The 21,172-nt window shown below is 37.5% G+C and overlaps 1 protein-coding gene across 5 annotated transcripts in view; it reads right to left on the bottom strand.

The window, feature by feature from the left end:
* Window positions 1–562: 562 nt before the first annotated feature.
* Window positions 563–21,172, bottom strand: part of WDR11 (WD repeat domain 11) — a 49,583-nt gene continuing 28,973 nt past the window's right edge. For 4 of the 5 annotated variants that reach the window (XM_068399632.1, XM_068399633.1, XM_068399635.1 and 1 more), the window contains exons 15-29: window positions 20,545–20,669; window positions 19,973–20,120; window positions 19,008–19,114; window positions 18,423–18,537; window positions 16,546–16,717; window positions 14,855–14,963; window positions 13,992–14,054; window positions 12,696–12,761; window positions 11,759–11,930; window positions 11,393–11,488; window positions 6,894–7,059; window positions 5,881–5,978; window positions 4,745–4,890; window positions 3,828–3,907; window positions 563–2,774 (exon numbers count right to left, since the gene is read on the bottom strand). In XM_068399632.1, the coding sequence (XP_068255733.1) occupies window positions 2,617–2,774; window positions 3,828–3,907; window positions 4,745–4,890; window positions 5,881–5,978; window positions 6,894–7,059; window positions 11,393–11,488; window positions 11,759–11,930; window positions 12,696–12,761; window positions 13,992–14,054; window positions 14,855–14,963; window positions 16,546–16,717; window positions 18,423–18,537; window positions 19,008–19,114; window positions 19,973–20,120; window positions 20,545–20,669 (1,821 nt within the window). In that variant the 3' untranslated portion in view covers window positions 563–2,616. Of the gene's footprint in view, window positions 2,775–3,827; window positions 3,908–4,744; window positions 4,891–5,880; window positions 5,979–6,893; window positions 7,060–11,384; window positions 11,489–11,758; window positions 11,931–12,695; window positions 12,762–13,991; window positions 14,055–14,854; window positions 14,964–16,545; window positions 16,718–18,422; window positions 18,538–19,007; window positions 19,115–19,972; window positions 20,121–20,544; window positions 20,670–21,172 lie in introns of those variants that run through there. The other variant, XM_068399637.1, reaches the window with a different exon arrangement.

The raw sequence follows: 21,172 nt of genomic DNA, 5'->3' as shown, positions 1-21,172 counted from the left end.
TCAGATGTTTATCTGTATTTTAAGCCCAAGTGACAAAACCATCCTTAGAGCCAAGAGGAATGTTATGCGAACTAGGGAGGAGAAAAACACGACTTCACTACACGGATCGCAGCATTGCTGAATGCATTACATACTTCTGAGAAGTTGATTATCTACATTAACGCAAAATGTGCAACGCTCGCTGGCATCAGCTGAAAAGCAAGAAAAAGTCACTTATTGCCTACGGGGTAGCATGAAAGCAGAAAGGATGTGTTTTTTTTTCATCACTTATTTCCACGCTTTTAAAAAAATCAGAAAGTGCAGGCAACATCCTGCTCTAATTTAACCTGTACAAATTTTATGTTTGCTAGTAAAGGTTGGGAATTAATCGTACTCAAACCCAACATTTCATTAATACTAATATGGAAAACGTGACTAACATGTACAAAGGATAATCACTTCCTCTACTAAAACCAGCCCTGAGCATCGTGCTGATCCAGAAGGAAAAATAACAACGACAGAACCAGCATTCAACTCCAGTGCAACAGATGGCATTTTTTTATTGAATAAAGACACACAGAGATTTTAAAATTTTGTTTTTATTATTGTAGTGTGACTCCATTATTACCTAAATAAACTTTTCAATCACTTTTACACTCTATTTTAATCATAAAGGTTTCAATAGGGAATGCCACACAGTATTCTGCAACCTTCACACTTAAAAAGTACATAGAAACATTCAGTATTAAAAGGCCTTTGCAATGTGTTTCTTTTAAAAACTTTAGATTTATAAATCCAAGTGTATATTAAAGCAGATTTTTTTTTCCAGAGACCCACTGACAAACAATTCTACATGATCTGTCAAAGAACAAGTTTGCATGTGCTTACATTAACTCTGTAGTAGCTTTGTCCATGAGTACTGCCACCAAAAACAAGAGCAGGAACTGAGAAGTGTTGTAGTAGTCATTGTGAGCCAGAATTTAGCCCATGTTAATTACAGTTAATTCCGCTCAACTCTGTTGCTCACCAGTTAAAGCTTAAGGCAAATTTAATTGTATACCTATTTTCCCACACTAAAGTAACTATATAAGCATCGTTCGTAATACATTGGACAGGAAGTATTTTATGGCGTATATAAGATGTGGCGAGAAGAAATAAGATACATTGCAGTTAAAACATTTCTTTTTCTATTTAGAGTAACGAAACTCACGTTTTCAATTTGTATAAAAACCATCATTACTGAAAAGCCTAACCTTTCAAATTTTATCAGAAATGTTATTTTACATTTGAATTAAAAGGTTTATGGAGTTAAAGAGATGTCCTGAATCTGGTGCTCCTCTAGGAAGGAGTGTAGAATACGTATCCACAAATACTCAAACATAAGGAGAATCCAATGCTCTACTACTTTAAGTAGACAAGGCATGAATTACATTCAAATGAGAGACCTTTTACATGATATGATTCTTTTCACTACTGTGTACTAAACTTCAGCAGCTCCAACAACTTAGTAAAAAAGAATAGTTTTATTTTTTAGCCAAGACTAATTTTCACATGCCACAGTATTCAATTTGCAAGGGCAATCTAACATAAGCATCCACTCTTCAGCTGTAAATTTTCTCAGTCAATCAGTAATAAATAGAAAAGATATATCTGACATAAGAAACAATAATGAAAACAAGTACTTAACTACCGAAATACTGGCACAAAAATGAGAAAAGATGTTATTGGTGGTATCCTTAAGTATCTGGACCATAAGATGTGTTAGCATAAAAAGTATCTAATTAAAAAGCCAACATTTTGGCTTTGCACAATGCTTTTTCTACCTATTGTTAATCACATGTTCAAATAACAAACAAGACAATAACTGTGGAGACAGCATTAGCAGTCTCCTGGATATTCTGCAGGAGCCTACCTTGCTGCTATTGAGGTAGGAACTTCTCCCATCCTTTGATCCCATGAACCAGTAAACACAAGGCAGAATTTAGTCCCTAAGGAGCGCAGGGAGCGCACACTTAAGAATAACACAGGAAAATCAGTACCTCAATTGAAAAAAAGGACATGTCATGGATTTTTGGAATGTTAGGAGACCTTCATAAGTAAATCTGTTAAATATTCCACTCCAGACAGTTATGAAAATGACAATAGAGTGAACTGATTTAAAATAACAGCAATTTTAAACAGAAAAATTGGATTGAGAAAACACGATGTTCCAGGAAAGAACTGTGTTTTGTGATCTATATTTATTCTTTAAATATATTTATATTTTTATAGTACAGATTGAATCATTTATACATATAAATACAACAGTAGAGAAGAACTATGAAGATTTGATTTTTAGAAGTAAATGGAGTAGACTTTTATGCAGCTATAGAACTCTTTCAGCATATTTTTACATTTGATTTCTGCTGTAGTTGAAAAAGTTGGAAATATTCTTGTATAATTTTATTATAGGCTTCTTTCTCCTCTTGTGAAAGTGAAGACAACTTTAACATAAAAAATAAAGACGAAACAGTTCTTAATCTTGCCTCCACATACATTTAACAATATTTGCTCAAATACAGTGATTGAAGAGAAAAACATATTTTCATACAGTGGAATCTCAGTCTGACAGACAACCCAAACCTTCTCATAAAGTTCTTACTCTTGTGTTACTTCCTCTTTAGGCTGTTTGAGCTCCACCAGTAACTCTTTACCAGTTTCTCCTGCTTTTGAGGCGAAGAGAATAGCTCCCTGTTTAAAGCCCAGGAGCTTCAAGCTTCTGGCATAATCTGCATATACAGCATGGACCAGTTTATGTAAACGAAGCATTAAGGAAAACACAAATTAACAGCAAAATGAAAAAACTCAATCTTTTTTTCCTTCTTCTCACTCCTTATCTCTCCCAAGATGTAAATGCTGAACACTGCTGGCAATTGTGCTAATCTAGTATTTTTCAGCATGAATAAAGACAAAAAAGTTTCTTTAAATTCTACTATTGAATGCGTATTAGCATTTATCAGGCAACATCCAGAGTGCTATAAACTCAAGCAGACACATTTCAGATACGTGTAAGTACCTACCATAATAGCATGTCGTAACTTGCAAAAGAAATTAAGAAATTGTAAGGTCATGCTACAAGATTTGTTCGTTAATTAGATCTGGAGTTATATACGTGACGTATTAGTGGCTTTTTTTATCGACAAGCTGACATCAGTGATGACTTCATAAAACACAATCAGGTATTATTTACATATGCATTATTATTTATTGCATATAATATTGTTAGAGCAACTGTCCCGAGTTTCCAGAACACCAGGTTAGATGTGCAGACTGCAGTGAGCAATACTTTAGATACCTTTTAAAATATTTACTACATTTTCAGCTCATCTGACCTTGACCTTTAATTTTCTTTGTTTTCACTATTTCAGAACTGACTCACTCACAAAGGACTTAAATCACTAAAACAGTCTGTTGGTGTGTAGATGGGTTCAATGTAGGATTTTTTTTCCTGGGATAGTGTTTAAAAGATAACTGAATCACTGATTTCACTACACAGACTGCAGTCATAATTCCCAAGTTCTGCAAAGAATATTTTATCATCTGTTCTTTTCTCTATGTTTATTTATTTCACTTTCAGTTTGTTTTCCAGTTCCACTGGCCTCACAAAGCATCAGGAGGAGGTAATGTTATGGATTCACGCAAATGACTCCTTTTCACTTGTTTCTCATACCTCCTTTAAACTACACAACCTGGAAAATAAAAATAGGAACTCCTATGCCTGTGCAGACTAGTTCATCTAACATTCGCTCTTGCATATTCACTCTGTAGAAGTACAGACATTCAAAACCAGGCTTTCAGAAAAAGGATATTTGTATCATCATTAACTTCAAATGCCCCATACTTCAGACAAGCTTCAACAAATAAAGCCGCCCTATCGAAGTACCTCATACTGTTACATGGAAAAAAAGAGAATTATTTGTTAGGACAGGAAAACAGAGAAGTATTCCAGGACATTGCATCCAAACACTTGCACACAGGCTTTCTAAAACTTTGTACCTAGGCGTGGAGTGGCAAATCTCTTCTGCACTGAGGGCTGAACAAGGCTTCCGAACATCGCCAAGGTTAGACAGTATCACCGTTTAGCTGCCACTATGGCACATATTCCCACTCTCACATCACACACTGCTCTTAGTTTCCAATGCTGCTCTACCTTGCTCTCTGTGCCTTCATGCTTCGTAGGCCTTCAGCATTCACTACATCACAACAGCGCCGAGGGCTTTACTCCTGGCAGTGAATGCTGCTACCCTGCTGCCAGGCAGTAAGCAGGAACTGGTCACACTGTTCCCATGTACTGCCTCGTGCTCCCCTCACAACCATTAGTCTGGCACTGCCCTCTCCCCAAGCTTCTTACATTCCCTCTTCCTCCTTGAATGCAAGAAACTGGCATTTGATGCAAAATTTTTGAAAGATTAAGGCTCAACTCACCCAGAAACAATCATAGCTACTATAAATTGTTACTGCTTGGTCAATGGGTGCTAGCAATCTTAAAGCCTGCAGTAAATTAAATGCCAGTATACTTACTGAAATTACAACAAGATCAGTTCAAGCACACAGAAATGATGTACTAATGAGGTTGAAGTTAATTAAAGAAAAACATCCTAAATTGGAAACAAATGTCAGAAATCAAACTGCAGACCCTCTCCCTCCCCCTTGACTTCTGAGTCACAAATGCTTAAATAACAATTTTGGACACAACAAAATACAGATTGTGCTGTTTCATCTTTACCTGTGCAACATTTCTGCGACTTTTGTAAAGCACCCAAGTGACAACAGGACAAGAATGGCTTTGGACTTCTGGTTGACTTGTGGAGAGCAAAGGTGATCTACCCAACGCTTTAACACATCAGCACACTCCTCCGAGTTCAAACGAACCTTTAAGAGATGTGGAAGTCAGTTATGAATTCTCAGCTGCCAACTAAAGAGAGCATTCTCCTTCTGCTTCATTTGTTTCAGTGAAACACTTTGGGCAGAAGTAAAAGCATCTGAAGTTACCAGTTTTATTATAAAAAGTACACTTATCCCTTGAATGAATACAATATAAAGGAAAATTAGAAATATACAGGTATAAAAATACTCCACTCACGTCACTCCACATTTACATGTGATTAACATTATTTTTACCACAAGGCTTTTCTAAAACCTCAAGTATCAAGAAGTTAGAAAACTTTATGTTTTACTGAAGACTTAAGGACAGAACATCTTTATTTTTCTTAAGAGTTGGGATTCACTCATTTGCAAAATCTGAGTACGCCTTTTTCCATACTTTCTGCAGGAAACGTAACAGAAATTTTACTTCGAGACACTGAAATATCATCCTTACCGATTCCTGTCCATTATAATTTGGAGAATTAATGCTGTGTCTTTGGTAGTTTTACTGTAATTACATCTGCATACCAAAACAGAAGTTGATGCAAATTTACGTGGTTGGTGCTAACTTTAAAATCAGCACGCATGCTACATGGAGCCCAGCACAAAGTCACTGCCTAATCACTTAACCACTTCCAGGAGTGGTTTTTTGTAGTTTATTATGAACTCTGTACTGCTGCAGCTATATGTAACTTCACAAACCACTGCTCAAAAATTAGAAAAATGAGTATTCCAACCATTTTTAGGCCCAATCCTGACATTTGGATGACCAGGGCAGAACTCTGTAGTCAAAAGGCTGAAGAAGGAAGAGTCAACACTGACGGAATGGACTGGCTTGTTACAACTTAACACATGGAAAGAACTGATGATGGTATCTCAAATCGATGTTTCAGTTTTTTAACTTTGAAGAACTTTAGTACCCTCATCAGCCTTCATACCTACACGTACTAACTAGGTCATTTATGCTAGCAAACTGAAAATTGAGAAATTACCTACCTTCGCAAGCCATGCTGCACGATTCCATTCACCGTAAGTTTGCAAGTAGCGACAGGCATCAGCAGCCTTATCAATCAGACACAGTAACTGTACACCTTCTGGAACATAAAAAAAGCATGCTACATAATAAGTTAAGGAAAAAAAAGAGTTGCTATATAAGTATGAGCAGATCATTCATCCCCAGAAAAAGGATCTCTCTTATATCCTTAGCATATGAAGATGTTGAAAACCCCTAATTTCTACCACCTGGCTCTCCATATAGGCTGGGTGTCAGTTATCATATCTTTTTCCTGGGCTACAGAACTTAGAAGGACCTCACAAAGCTCTCATTTATCTTTGTCCTAAATACAAATGACAAGGAGTTCACTGGACTTCTCATCATAAAGAGAGAAGGATCTTTATAAGTCAAATAAACAGATTTCATAAATAATCCTTTATTTTAATGTAATGTTGTCCATAGTGTAATTATTAAGAGTGAAGCGTTAATTGTCCACAGAGTGGGAAGTATTTTTTCCAGGCAAGTACAGATATTTGTACTTTCTCTGCATGTCTTTGAATATTTCAGTCAATCATCATATTGTGAACAACTTTTGCATTAAGCAAAATTAACCTGTACATGTAAGAAAACACACTTTTTGAAACAAGTTCTGAACTGGAAAGGAAACTAAGTCCATATTTCAACTTCAGTAATAAGAAATAATTTTCTAATTAATTCTTTAATCAGGAAAGTGGAAAATATGTAGCTTTATGTGCTCAGCCTCTTTTAGTGCAAACAGTTGCTAAGAGAATTACTCCAGTAATACATTTTCCAGTGAAAATGAATCAAAACAAGTTGAGCTTTACAACTGAGTTACCGCTCATTTTTCTGTTAACTACTGCAGATAGTGCATACTATAACATATGCAAAATATAGGATCTATTACAACTTTCTGCTCTCCCATCTCCATCAGCAGCCTTAATAAGATCAGAATTACTAGTTTATAAGCAAACGTAAAATTAAAGTCACATTTTACCTGCGAGTTTTCCGTTGGCTATCATGTTGGTTGCTACCAGTTTAATGGTACTTTGAGATGGACCTGACGAGGTGACAGTTGTGACCAAGCAAGCTTTGAGTGAATCGCAGTAATAATGTGCATTCTCTGAACTTGTTTCTAACAATAGTTGTACTGCTCTGTCAGTCTGGCAAGAGAAAAAAAATGCAACTTTGACCACAACAGAGTAACTTTTAAACAAAAGTCTTTATATTTTTACCATTTTAAGACATGGAATGAATAACAATGAAAGTTATTCTGAAACAGACTAAAAAAATATTTACCAGTACAGTAATAATTAAGATTCTATTTCAATAAAACATCCTTAGTAAGGATAGCATTTAAACACTATCATGAATATAATGTTTAATCACAGACTAATATTTCTAGAAGAGGAGAAAATAAAAATTTAATTCAGAATATTTACTTCCTTGTTTACATAATGTTTTGCAGAGTTATAAAAGAAAGAGAAGAATTCAAAATATGCAGAGAAGAAATAAAATTGTAACGACACAAAAACTGGCCAGGATCTCAAGGACTGATTCAATACTTGGTATTTTAAAACAAAGGTAGAATTCATCCATTTAAAATGTTAGCTACAGCTGAGCACCTAACCAGTGGGGCTCACGACACTGGCTGCAGACACCTATCTCCAAATGGAATGAATCACTGCAGGCATGTTGTATCTGCCTGTTATTAAAATGAGGTGCCTAACTTTTAGAGAGGTCAATTTGGTGAGGTCAGTCAAGCTGATGGTTTAGATAATTACAGAAATAACGGAAAGTCACATTAAATACATATTAAAATACAGTGATTCAACAAACTGGCATTTTTAAACTTCTATAAACTGGCATTTTAAACAGACTATCTACAGATTAAATATTTCTAGCATCTTTTACTGGTAACATTTGTTGACACGCTCAAATGCACAGTGGCACACATTTCAGTTCGAGCTAGTAATACCAAAGCTATTTTTGGAAATGGATACAGCACAACTGGGGGTGGTAGCTGGGCTTGCACCACTGGGGCAATGCTCTAGTGTTGAGGTAGACCAGGAGGCCCCCCATCCCCCTGGGGTGAAATCAGGGGGTGAATCTGGGATGAAATCGGTGTGCCCAGCTCGCTCCCTGAAATGCCTGTACACCAATGCACGCAGCATGGGGAATAAGCAGGAGGAGTTAGAAATCCGTGTTCGGTCGGGGGGCTATGATCTAGTGGCAATTACAGAGACTTGGTGGGACGCCTCGCATGACTGGAATGTGGTCATGGATGGCTATGTCCTGTTCAGGAAAGACAGGCCGCTAAGGAGAGGTGGTGGAGTTGCTCTTTATGTGAGTGAGCAGCTAGAATGTATTGAGTTCTGTCCAGAGGCAGATCAGGAGCGAGTTGAGAGTTTGTGGGTGCGAATTAAGGGGCAGGCTGGCAGGGGTGATACTGTTGTGGGTGTCTATTATAGGCCACCGGATCAGGATGAGGAGGGTGATGAGGCCTTCTACAGGCAGCTGAGAGCAGTCTCGCAATTACAGGGCCTGGTTGTTGTGGGGGATTTCAACTACCCTGATATTTGCTGGGAGGCCTACTCAGCCAGCCATCCCCAGTCCAGGAGGTTCCTCCAGTGCGTTGATGATAACTTTCTGATGCAAATGGTGGAAGAGCCAACTAGGAGAGGAGCGCTGCTGGATCTGATCCTCACTAACAAGGAGGGTCTGGTGGAAGAGGTGAAGGTTGAGGGCAGCCTTGGTTGTAGCGACCATGAGATGGTAGAGTTCAGGATCTCATGTGGCAGGAACAGAATAGCTAGCAGAATCACAACCCTGAACTTCAGGAGGGCCAACTTTGGCCTTTTCAAGCAATTGCTAGGGGAAATCCCATGGGACAGGGTACTAGAAGGTAAGGGGGCCCAAGATAGTTGGTTAGCGTTCAAGGACTGCTTCTTCCGAGCTCAAGATCAGAGCATCCCAACAGGTAGGAAGTCAAGGAAGGGTACCAGGAGACCTGCATGGTTGAACAGGGAACTGCTGGGCAAACTCAAGTGGAAGAGGAAGGTGTACAGATCATGGAAGGAGGGGCTGGCCACTTGGGAGGAATATAAGTCTGTTGTCAGAGGATGTAGGGAGGCAACTAGGAAAGCTAAGGCCTCCTTGGAATTAAACCTTGCAAGAGAGGTCAAGGACAATAGAAAGGGCTTCTTCAAATACATTGCAGGTAAAGCCAACACTAGAGGCAATGTAGGCCCACTGATGAATGAGGTGGGGGTCCTGGAGACAGAGGATAAAAAGAAGGCGGAGTTACTGAATGCCTTCTTTGCCTCTGTCTATACTGTTGGAGGCTGTCCTGAGGAGCCCTGGACCCCTGCGGCCTCAGAAGTCAGGATAGAGGAGGAATCTGTCTTGGTTGATGAGGGCTGGGTCAGGGACCAATTAAGCAACCTGGACGTCCATAAATCCATGGGCCCTGATGGGATGCACCCGCGGGTGCTGAGGGAGCTGGCGGAAGTCATTGCTAGGCCACTCTCCATCATCTTTGCTAAGTCGTGGGCAACAGGAGAGGTGCCTGAGGACTGGAGGAAAGCGAATGTCACTCCAGTCTTCAAAAAGGGCAGGAAGGAGGACCCGGGTAACTATAGACCAGTCAGCCTCACCTCCATCCCTGGAAAGGTGATGGAGCAACTTGTTCTTGGTGCTGTCTCTAGGCACATCAAGGATAGGGGGATCATTAGGGGCACTCAGCATGGCTTCACCAACGGGAAGTCTTGCTCAACCAACTTGATAGCCTTTTATGAGGATGTTACCCGGTGGATAGATGATGGTAAAGCTGTGGATGTGGTCTATCTCGATTTCAGTAAAGCGTTTGACACGGTCTCCCACAGCATCCTCGCAGCTAAACTGGGGAAGTGTGGTCTGGATGATCGGGTAGTGAGGTGGATTGTGAACTGGCTGAAGGAAAGAAGCCAGAGAGTAGTGGTCAGCGGGACAGAGTCCAGTTGGAGGTCTGTGTCTAGCGGAGTTCCGCAAGGGTCGGTTCTGGGACCAGTTCTATTCAATATATTCATTAATGACTTGGATGAGGGATTAGAGTGCGCTGTCAGCAAGTTCGCTGATGACACAAAACTGGGAGGAGTGGCTGAGATGCCGGAAGGCTGCGCAGTCATTCAGAGAGACCTGGACAGGCTGGAGAGTTGGGCGGGGAGAAATTTAATGAAATATAACAAGGGCAAGTGTAGAGTCCTGCATCTGGGCAAGAACAACCCCATGTACCAGTACAAGTTGGGGACAGAGCTGTTGGAGAGCAGCGTAGGGGAAAGGGACCTGGGGGTCCTAGTGGACAACAGGATGACCATGAGCCAGCAGTGTGCCCTTGTGGCCAAGAAGGCCAATGGCATCTTGGGGTGTATTAGAAGGGGTGTGGTCAGCAGGTCGAGAGAGGTTCTCCTCCCCCTCTACTCTGCCCTGGTGAGGCCGCATCTGGAGTATTGTGTCCAGTTCTGGGCCCCTCGGTTCAAGAAGGACAGGGAACTGCTAGAGAGAGTCCAGCGCAGAGCCACGAAGATGATTAAGGGAGTGGAACATCTCCCTTATGAGGAGAGGCTGAGGGAGCTGGGTCTCTTTAGCTTAGAGAAGAGGAGACTGAGGGGTGACCTCATTAATGTTTATAAATATGTAAAGGGCAAGTGTCAAGAGGATGGAGCCAGGCTCTTCTCAGTGACATCCCTTGACAGGACAAGGGGCAATGGGTGCAAGCTGGAGCACAGGAGGTTCCACTTAAATTTGAGGAAAAACTTCTTTACTGTAAGGGTGACTGAACACTGGAACAGGCTGCCCAGAGAGGTTGTGGAGTCTCCTTCTCTGGAGACATTCAAAACCCGCCTGGACGCGTTCCTCTGTGATATGGTCTAGGCAATCCTGCCCCGGCAGGGGGATTGGACTAGATGATCTTTCGAGGTCCCTTCCAATCCCTAACATTCTGTGATTCTGTGATTCTGTGAACTGCACTAGTAAGGAACAGCTCATGATATATACTGTACAAATGCAACAACATTCTTATCAGGGTGTCAGTGAGCAGCTCTATACAGTGTTTCACTGCTCAGTACACATCTGCCAAAAGTTTAGACATGTCCTCTGTTACCTAAAACAAGAGTACTAAGTGCAGACTGAGTTATCCCAAAGATATTGTTTTTAAGTTATTGCTGGGAAAATCATAATGTAATTTTTATTTTCTAGTCACCACATGGATAGAAAGATTTTTATAGCGTTCTCAGAAAAACTATACATTCTGAAGCAGATAATACCAAACATTACCATATACCAAGTCATTACCCTGAGTCTGCAGTGTAATAACACATTAAGACAGCAAAAACTATCCACTGAGTGAATAAAAGTATGAAACAACACATATGAGTTAGACAAATCTTTAACTGAATAGGGTAAGTACACAGAACGGACAAGGAAGAAGAACAAAAAATTAAAATATTACCCACAAACCTGGCCCAAGAGAAGCAGCTGATCAGCACATTTCCTGGTATGATCATACGTTGATCTCTTCACCTCCTGGAGATTTACCCTTTCAAGTTGGAATTTCTGCATGAAGAAGGAAAAATATTGTAAACATCAGACTACCATAAGAAATAAAAATAAGCATTTGAAAAATATGGAAGTAATTTGAGAGTTCCAAAAATCTCCCTATTTTTAAATAATAGTGAGTCATTTAATCCAGAGTTGTATGTTACTAGTAAAAGTGAAATACGTATGATGAAAAGCTCCAAGACAATAAGAAGGATACAATGCTGAGCTTTTAATGTTCTGATCACGTTCTTATGAAATTGTCCTGGTTTGAACCCCTTGAAATACCTGGAAGTAATAATTTTCACACAGTATGTCATAGCATATATCCAATGGATTAACCAGATGTTCTTGAAGGACAGGTGTGTCTGTTGGTTTTGCAGGCTTTTCCTGGGATAAACTATGCAAATAGTGGGCAGCAATAGTCCAGAAATGCAGTTCAGATTCATCCCCATACAGTCTGAGAAGATACAAATCAGGATGTGAAATACATTTGTATTTTTTCATGTGTCACATAAAATGTTACACATTCAAAATATCTTTTTACAAAGACCATGCATTCTTGCGGGCACCACAAGTACTTTGCATTATCAATGGGACAAACTACAAGAAAAGATTAAGGAATGACATTCAGCAAGCTAGATAAGTAAGAGGTTGGCCAGAAGACAATAGCAATTAAGCTGAGTGAAGGTTCAGCATATAAATATGTGGAAATTGATATTCTATTATTATTTACACTTAATCACTAATATCCTCTTTCAACTAGAAGAAAGTTACCAAGTTTAAAAAACATCTCTGAATATAGACAGACTAAAATTAGCTACAGTTTAGGCAGAAGAACAACACAGAACAAATAAATTTGAAATAAAAAACAGGCCTTCACCTGTCTGCGTATAATGAATGTATTGTGCGTTGTGAAGTTCTGAATTACATTTTTGGGCATTGTACAAATAAATGCAATGTAGTTAGCAGAACTGCATTTATGAAAGTATCACCAAGACTGAAGGAAGTTCAGCAAGCAAACAAAACTAAGTGTTTCAGTAAGGTAACATTTCCATCCTCAGTCTCAAAAACACTTTAACAGGTACGTAACAAAGCACTTTAGGAATTGCACTGAGTTACAGGAGAATTAGTTGAGTACTTAAACTTCAGCACATTCATATGCATTAGTAGGATCAAGATTTTATTAGGAAACATTTGATATAGTTATCTGAATCTCTACTACCTGGCAACTAGCAGACATCTTTGCAAGAGTGTAAAATCTGGATCAAGCAAAAGTTTCTTTATGTCACTGCAAAGAGAAAGACATAAATAATCCGTAAAACGCTGTGCACGTTTGTTTTTGAATACAAATAGGACATATCACATACAAATTGAAAAAAAAAACAACACAAAAAATACACAATTTCTTTTCTGATCTTAAAAAATGCATCTATCAAAACAATTACAACTGGAAGTATACATAATTGGACATATAACTGATCTCAACGAGCAAGTCACCCTACCAGTTTAAATACCAATAGTGAGTCTGTCAGGAACCCCTTATTCTTGTAATAAAGGGAACAACCACAAGGGTGTATGCAAAACTATAAATTAGTCTGCAGTGATTCTACAAATTACAAGATTAATTTAATCACAAATAATTTTGCAGCTACGTAGGGCCATAGTGTAAGAGATCCACATGAATGAATTTGGGGTTTCTACATATGTTTCAGACTGGATAAAAATACTCTAAGCTAGCTTTTCCATCCTACTAAGTGAAAGGACAAAAGGAAAAGGGAAAAACTTCTGTTTACTAGCTTCAGATATTATTTTCATAGTTTACACGGAATATCAAAATCTGTTTTCTGTGTAGGCAAAGCAATGAGCATGAACATTACTCTGGAAGTATATCTTCAATAAAAGATGTTTAGAATTGTTTGTCTTTTCTTCCTCAGAGCTTAAATATCTTAACAGGCATTGGAGTATTTAGGTACCAGTGTTCAATACAGTCCGGACCAACATCAAAGAACCATACATCAACGAGAAGTATTGCCTAAAAAATTACAAATGCTCACTGGTCAATTGCAAATTATATACTAACTCTAATCAGTATCTTTAAAACTCTTGTTGTCAGCCACTACTATGATAAGTCAATGTTAAAAATTCAGTATTGACTTCCATCACACTTTATATGTTCAGAACAGTACATTTTGACTGTTGAGTCAATATTTAACAAACTACTTTCAGATAGCTTGCTTACTTAAAAAAATATTTTTGAGATTGTATTATGGTTTATTTTTAATTAGAAAAAACAGAAATAAAAATTTAAGATCTTCAATAAAATGAATAAAGCACCACCTTTAGGAGTTACATTAAAAAATTAACTGTGTTTGAAATAAAAGCTGTCATTACTCAAGCTTATCTTTAGAGAGGCAAAAAGCATTCTTTCTTCATTAAGTTCTGAATTGCCACAAATGTCTTTTTTTTTGCCTTCTCTGAATTCACTAGCTTACTCAAATATTAATAGAAAAATTCTTACTTGGACAATGAATTCAACTGCTCTTGAAGGAGGTTTTTAATATTTTCATTCTCTGGATAATCACTGGATTAAAAAAAAGAAGAAAAAAGAAAAAGGTTTCCTATATTACAAACGACAGAATTATCTGAAATGGAAGAGTATTACTTGTAGTAGAAAAACACAAGAACATATGTGGAACCAATCTTTCATATTTTTATGGTAAGCCATTCATGCAAGATTCTTTGTCTAGTTACTAGTTCCAAAACAGTAATGAAAGACTGTTTTTGCTTTCTCTCAACCTCAGTGCCACCAATTGTTCTTTTCTCATTTTTCTTTTATTCACTAACTTTGAAATTAATGAAAATGACAATGCCTAGCTCATTATTATCTGACCACCAACAGCACCCAAACACAATAAAGGGTACAGAAAGGTGAGCCTACTATCATGTGAAGCATGGCTGCCTAGAAGTAAAGACAGGCCTATTAGACAATCAGTTAGACTATCACTTTCTATTAACCTTTAGGAACCAACTCTGACTATTCTTACATTAACTTCTTGAACAAAGAGAAGACACAGTTGTTCTCTGAAATAAAATAACCTGTAAATATAATCTGGAAATGACATAAAAATATTGCCAGTACCTTAGTCAGTAGTTTTCAATAGCCACGGGCTACTGAAAGTCAAAAGAAATGAAATACTTGACCTTAAATACTTTCCTATGTACTACTTTTAGTAATAAATAGTGAAGCTATTATCTTTGTGAGTGTCCAAAAGAGTGAGGAAACTCATACGTCTAACAGTTATTTGCACAAAAAGACTAATAAAAGATGTGGGGCTTAAAAAAATAATAATATTTTACATCAAGAAATATATTTCTTCTTACATGTTTATAATATCTAGAGAATATTTCTCATTCCACGGCTGATGCAACAAGAATGCTTTTAAAGCTAATGAAGCCCTCGGAACAAGCAGATAGGGACACCATGCAGGTTCTGAAACAAAAGGAAAAGATTCATTGCTGAGTGGCTAATATGCAATAACACTGTGTTCGGTAACCATAAAATGTACCACCTTGTTTGCAAGCACCAGAAGAAAATCATAAATCACAGTCTTTTCACATACACAGCAAGGGTTACTAAACATAAAAGCTTATCTTTACACTCAAGCAAAAACATTTCATAGAAGGTACAGGGTTATCAACCATGCTCAGATGATAATTTCAGGACATTCCATATTGAATTTAGCCACAGACTCCCGGAATACATTATACTGGCCTTAAGTAGAGCTGTATATGATGACTATTGCTACTACAAGGACATGCTGGAAAATAAGTACAGCTATACCAAAATGTACCATAATGTATGTTTTAGTTTTACTTTGCAATCGTAGTTTCTACAGTATAATACAAGGATTAACACCCATCATCCAAAAGGATGTTGTGAAGTTTAATACATGTCTATATTAGCAAAGAAATAAGATGAACATTATAGTACTAACTGTTGTCACAGAAATTTAAAAGTCAGTAAGTCTGTATTCAGTACAAGGTTCGGGTGATACGCAGTAAATGCTACCCAGTGACTTAAAAGTAAAACAAGTACCAAGCAGCTACATTATTAAATATTCAGCAATTCCCTGTACTTCATATGCACTGAATGATGTAGGAATCTTGTAAACGTGACTCTGTAATTAAAAGATTATCACAGTGTAGAGGCAGAAGGACAGCTAAATCACAGGCAACCTTAACCCTGGCATATCCTAATATCAGTGTGTTTGGTTTTAGAACATTAATTTTTATAGCTTAATATAACAAAACATTTGATAGTAAAAATAGCTGTGATAAATGACGTATTTCCTCAAACGTCCCAGACCACAGCTCCCAACATCACAATTTTGTTTATTACATATGTCTTAATCAAAATCTACATGTTTTAAGGAAATTTTATGAGTAAAGGCAGGATTGACCAAAAAGACCAAAACAAAAAGCAGTTATCTGGAACACCAGTAATAAAAAAAAACAGAAAAATGTACCTTAGTTAACTGTTTAAATAGTTAGATATTTAAATTCCCTTCTTAAACACACGGCAGAGAAAGTCAAATAGCACTAATATTGCTTTTAGAGTTTAGTGGGAAAATCTACTTTGAAAAGCAATGACTCAGTCTACAAACTGCCTTTGACATCTGGAAATATCAGAAAAGACATTTTCACACATTAACAAATGTTTCAAAATCATGTAATGAGTATCAGTGATGTGGATACTGATACCTTATTGATGTGCTGATCCTTTTTAGGTCAACTTGCGAGCCATCTGTGCAAAAAGCTTTTATTTTCTTAATTTATATTCCATTTAAGATATTAAAAAGTATAGTTTATTTAGGAGATTAAATTTGTAGCAAAAAAACCCACCCATATGACCTCAGCCTAAAAAATTTATCTGCATCTATGAAAACCACTACAGGGACACCTAATCCTCTCCATGTGACAATTCTCTGTTCTAATAGAAGTGCTGAACATTTTTTGGTCCACTTTCAAAATGAGGTATCTAGTAGTTAATAGCAAAAAAGAAATCAACATACCTATTAAGTCTTGTTCATCCATTCTAAAACACGACGGTTTCATGGACCAGTCTAGAACTCTAATGCACCCATCATCTGATGCGAAGACCACTTTGTCTGAAGTGCACCAGTCCACATCCAGGATGCGGAAATTGACGTTTCTTCCACTTCTTAAACTGCTCACCATTTGTACCTTGAAAAGTTGAGTTATTTTTCATTTTTAGTAGGCTCTCCATCACACAGTGTAAGACTGTCACACATCCAAGAGGCATACCACAAAACTTGCAATAAAAGGTGAAGTTAGTCATAAATCATTTTAATGATGGTCTCTTCTGGAGAGTAGGGAATTTAGAAACCTTGGAATAGGGCACATGGTTGCCCTGAAACAATACTTTTTCCCAATTGAGAGCGGAGAAAAGATCCTTCTGAGCACAACTGCACAGCTGCTTTTTTGTTACCTTTTCTGACATAAAATTTCCATGGTAAACTGGTGGAAATTTATATTCCCTCTTTAATTCCAGTCCCTGATCTAGCATACACACATGAAGGGGAAAATACTGAACTGGTCTAGAAATACATTTAGATATACTATTAACATAATATTATGGGAACGGGATGTTTTATTGTCCACAAACAAAACAGAGATAAACAGAACAACCTAAACTGCACTTTTAACCACAGGTCAGTAGCTAGACATTTTATAACCCTTCTGTAGCATCACAGAATATTACAGCTGTTAAGGGAGTATTAACAAAGCCTCTGCTGCAATCAACATTCTGCTGTTTCCTTTCACTTGTTCTAGAGCAAAGCATGGCATTAGAGAGATGTACAGTGCAACAGCTCTAGAGCATGATTACTCTTAGCACTGAGGGAATTAGAGAAAAATGTGGAAATACCAGATAACTGGTTGTAGGCAAAGGTGAAATCCTAAGGACAGGATTATATGGATAATAGGACAGACTATAAAATATTTCTACAGATATTCTGAAAGAATTTTGGCTGAAAATGTGAATTAATTTTAAATGCTTTCACGTAGGAAACTCTTTCTCTTGTCCCAGAAAAAGAGAGGGAACAGTTACAGGAGGAGCATCCCATGGCATCAAAACTATTCAAATGTTCTTGAAGGAGAGACTCATGGGATAATATTCTACCCTGCCTCTATAATTCACAGTTGTTGGTCGTATCTGCTGTCCAACTCTTATGATCAATGGAAAGTTTCATATTGCTCAGATTAAGTGTCTGAGTCAGGAACTGGTGCTCACTACAAAGTTATCAGAAAAAAATTAAAATTCCTATTTCATACCCTCATACCATGAACATACTCCAAGGGGCTAAGTTAAAATAGTACAATCATCTCTCCTTCCTCATGGTACTATAAATCCCTGAAAGACCTATGAAGCAAACCCCAGAAGATTTCTGAACATTACTACAGAATTTCTGAGTAAGATGAGAAGCTAGACAACATTAATTAACAAGTGTCTAGCTTTCTGGCATTCCCTAACAAATTAAATCCGTGCACTGAAAAATACATACTCTTTAATATGCACAGTAGTTAAGAAAGCTGTAGCAAAAATACTCTCTTGTCCACAAATTAAATTCTAAGCTTGAGGTCTCCCCATTAAACTTTCAACGTCTGCCTCAAAAACATTACAAGAGAATGACAAAGAGCATCTCAGAGACATTGTCAGCTTTATGAGTGAAAGGTACTTTTCATTGATGACAGCTTAAAAAGGCTTTACAGGAACTCAAAGTCCTGTGAGAAATGCCATACAACTTTATTATACAACTGTCAGCAAGAAGTCATGACTAAGTAAAACTTAATCCCTGACCTGTCATGATTTTCAGAAGCAATATGTGTATTTTGCAAAGACGCGCATATCAAAACAACAGATATTTACCTCTTTTGAATCCCAAATTTCTGCTCCATCACTGTACATTGCAAGAAGTTTTTGATTTCCTTTCCCTGGGGCAAAACGTATCTTTTTCACTGAGCTTCGGTGCGTAGGAATGCCCCTAAGGAAAGAAAAGCACAAGATTACTATCAATCATTCTATACCTAATATTGTGGGTAGTTAAATCCTTTCCATGAACATTGTAGATCCTGATATTGTACAGTTTGAGAAGGAGAACAATCTATATAGATACATACACAAATGGCTATCCAAATTATTATGAAAACTAAAAAGATTAAATACTTGAAATAATTACTACAATACTTAATGTTTTCTCAGGAGCCATTACAGACAAAGTAATAAAGATATCTACCTGTTTTAAAAACTTTGATAAAATGTTACTTTATCTGAAAACACAAAAGAGAATTGTAACACAGCAGGCATCTTCTGAAATTTTATTTCAAAATACTTGCATTTTTTACCTCAAACACCACAGATGACCTCCTATAGTGAAGAACAAAAATGATGGAGGAAAAAAACCATTCTAAAACTCATTATCTGATGTTTGTCAGATTTAATTTGCATTCATACCTGGATACTCTAGCTTTCAAATCCCAGAAGTTTAAGTTTCCATCAACGTCTCCAAGAACCAGAATATCCCCTTTCCAGGCAATACATGTAATGCTACCCATACTTCCCTGGAAATATTTAAAAAACAGAATAAAATATTGTGATTAATAGACCCAAACATAGGAACAAACATTTCAACATTTGTATTTCTTTTTTTTTTTTTCCAAATGTTATATGACACAATAGACCAAATTCTGCTCAGTTAAAATGGAAACAATTCTACTGAATATAAGCATTTATTATGTCAGTCATATTTGCTTCAATATGCTTCAGAAGATGTTTCCTTGTGAGAAATTTTGTGTTTGAAGCAATGGAAATCACTTCTCTGTCTCTTGTTGCAAGGAAACGCCAACATGACAGACCTCATGAAATACAATACTAGCATATACAAAAGTAGGAAACAAAAATAGAAGAATTCCTATTTCTAAGTTCAGTTTATCAAAGCCTTCAAGAACAACTGAAAAAAAGAAAGATTGTTCTTCAGAGCAACTGGAAAAAAAACAAACTTAAACCTCACAAAAGAGCACTCTGGCCCACTCAAGTCCTCCTATGACGTAAGATAAAATCCATTAACAGAGCATAGCCATGTCTCAATAACACTCCCTTTGTTATTCAAGCTTTTTGTATATGCTTTACTAAAATTCTTAAAAATATGTCGTGTTATTTATTCAGAAAGCACGTTAGAGTCTATGAAGATTCCAACTTGTAAAAAAATCATTTATTTCAACATTGTTTTCAGTGGAAAAACTATAAGAATGTGAAAACAGAACTGATACCATTTTTGAAGTTGTAACTTTTATTTCATATTTCAAACTACTGTATTAATGACCACTTGCCACTACAATGCATACCCCTAATTTTTTTTTCTGGTAATCATAGCTAAGAAAAAAATTAAAGCATCAATGATATAGAAAATTGAGTCTCACATCAGGAGGAATTCTTGCGCTGTCTTTTACTGAGTTTCCTTCTACTATGAGATGATAAACCTGCCCATCCACACCTGTAAACACAAAGTGCTCTCTGGCAGTAATGTTCTGGCTCAGCTCCGATTTACTTTCAGCTTCCTGTAACAAACTTTAAAGAGAACGCAATGAGACACAAGTATTTCTTTCTTGAAATCAGAATTGCAAGGCAGTTTCTCCCTAACTAATGCACAGAAGCAGCATAAAAATGCATGTTTCCTTCAAAACAATTTACCAGCAGCAACAGCTAACTCATTTATACACTTGCCACAATGTTCAGGGGGCAAATAAGAGTTTCACAAGAACCAGGTAACTAATGGACTGCTACACACACACACCTGAGAGACAGGTAGACTGTTTCTCTCACTCAGCAGTAAATCAAAGTTTCACATCTAAAAGCTAAAGGGAGGCCCATAAAGTTGCTTTGCCTGGTATGTACTCAAGAAGCAGTTCCAAAATATTCTGTTCTCTAGAACAACGGCACATGGTGGAAAAACAACTGATGCAGAATAGCATTAAATCTGAATGAGAAATACCTGATAACAGAAGATTCTACGCTGCTAACTTCAGTATCTGATGCAACCGTCTGTCGGGCCATGGCCTCACGGGCTGCTAACTGCTTCCTCCTCAGGCTTTTTAAGTTATGAGAAGGTGACCACTCCTGTGACATATTGTCCAGGAAAAATTGAACAAACAAACATTTACTCCCTCAATTTACTGGAGATTTTTCTGTTAATTGTAATGATTTCAATCAAGATTGCTTTCTATGTTACCTCCCCTCATCACTCAAGGAGCAGACCAGATTTTTCCAACAGTACCTCCTTTTTTCTTACGCTACTGATACGGTAACATTTGCTGCAAAATTGTTCATAGTTTTTTATACTATCTCAACATATCTTAACTATCTCTTCACATCTCATACGAAGAGAGGCTGAGAGAGTTGGGGATGTTCAGCCTGGACAAGACAAGGCTCCAGGGAGACTTTCTAGCAGCCTTCCAGTACCTGAAGGGGCTACAGGAAAGCTGGAGAGGTTACAAGGGCATGTAGTGACAGGACGAGGGGGAACGGTTTTAAACTGAAAGAGGGGAGATTTAGATTAGATATTAGGAAGAAATTCTTTACTGTGAGGGTGGTGAGACCCTGGCCCAGGTTGCCCAGAGAAG

The sequence above is a fragment of the Nyctibius grandis genome, chromosome 4 (genome assembly GCF_013368605.1).
Source record: "Nyctibius grandis isolate bNycGra1 chromosome 4, bNycGra1.pri, whole genome shotgun sequence".
In the NCBI taxonomy this organism is placed as follows: Eukaryota; Metazoa; Chordata; class Aves; order Nyctibiiformes; family Nyctibiidae; genus Nyctibius; species Nyctibius grandis.
This window is presented reverse-complemented; position numbering and strand designations above follow the sequence as displayed.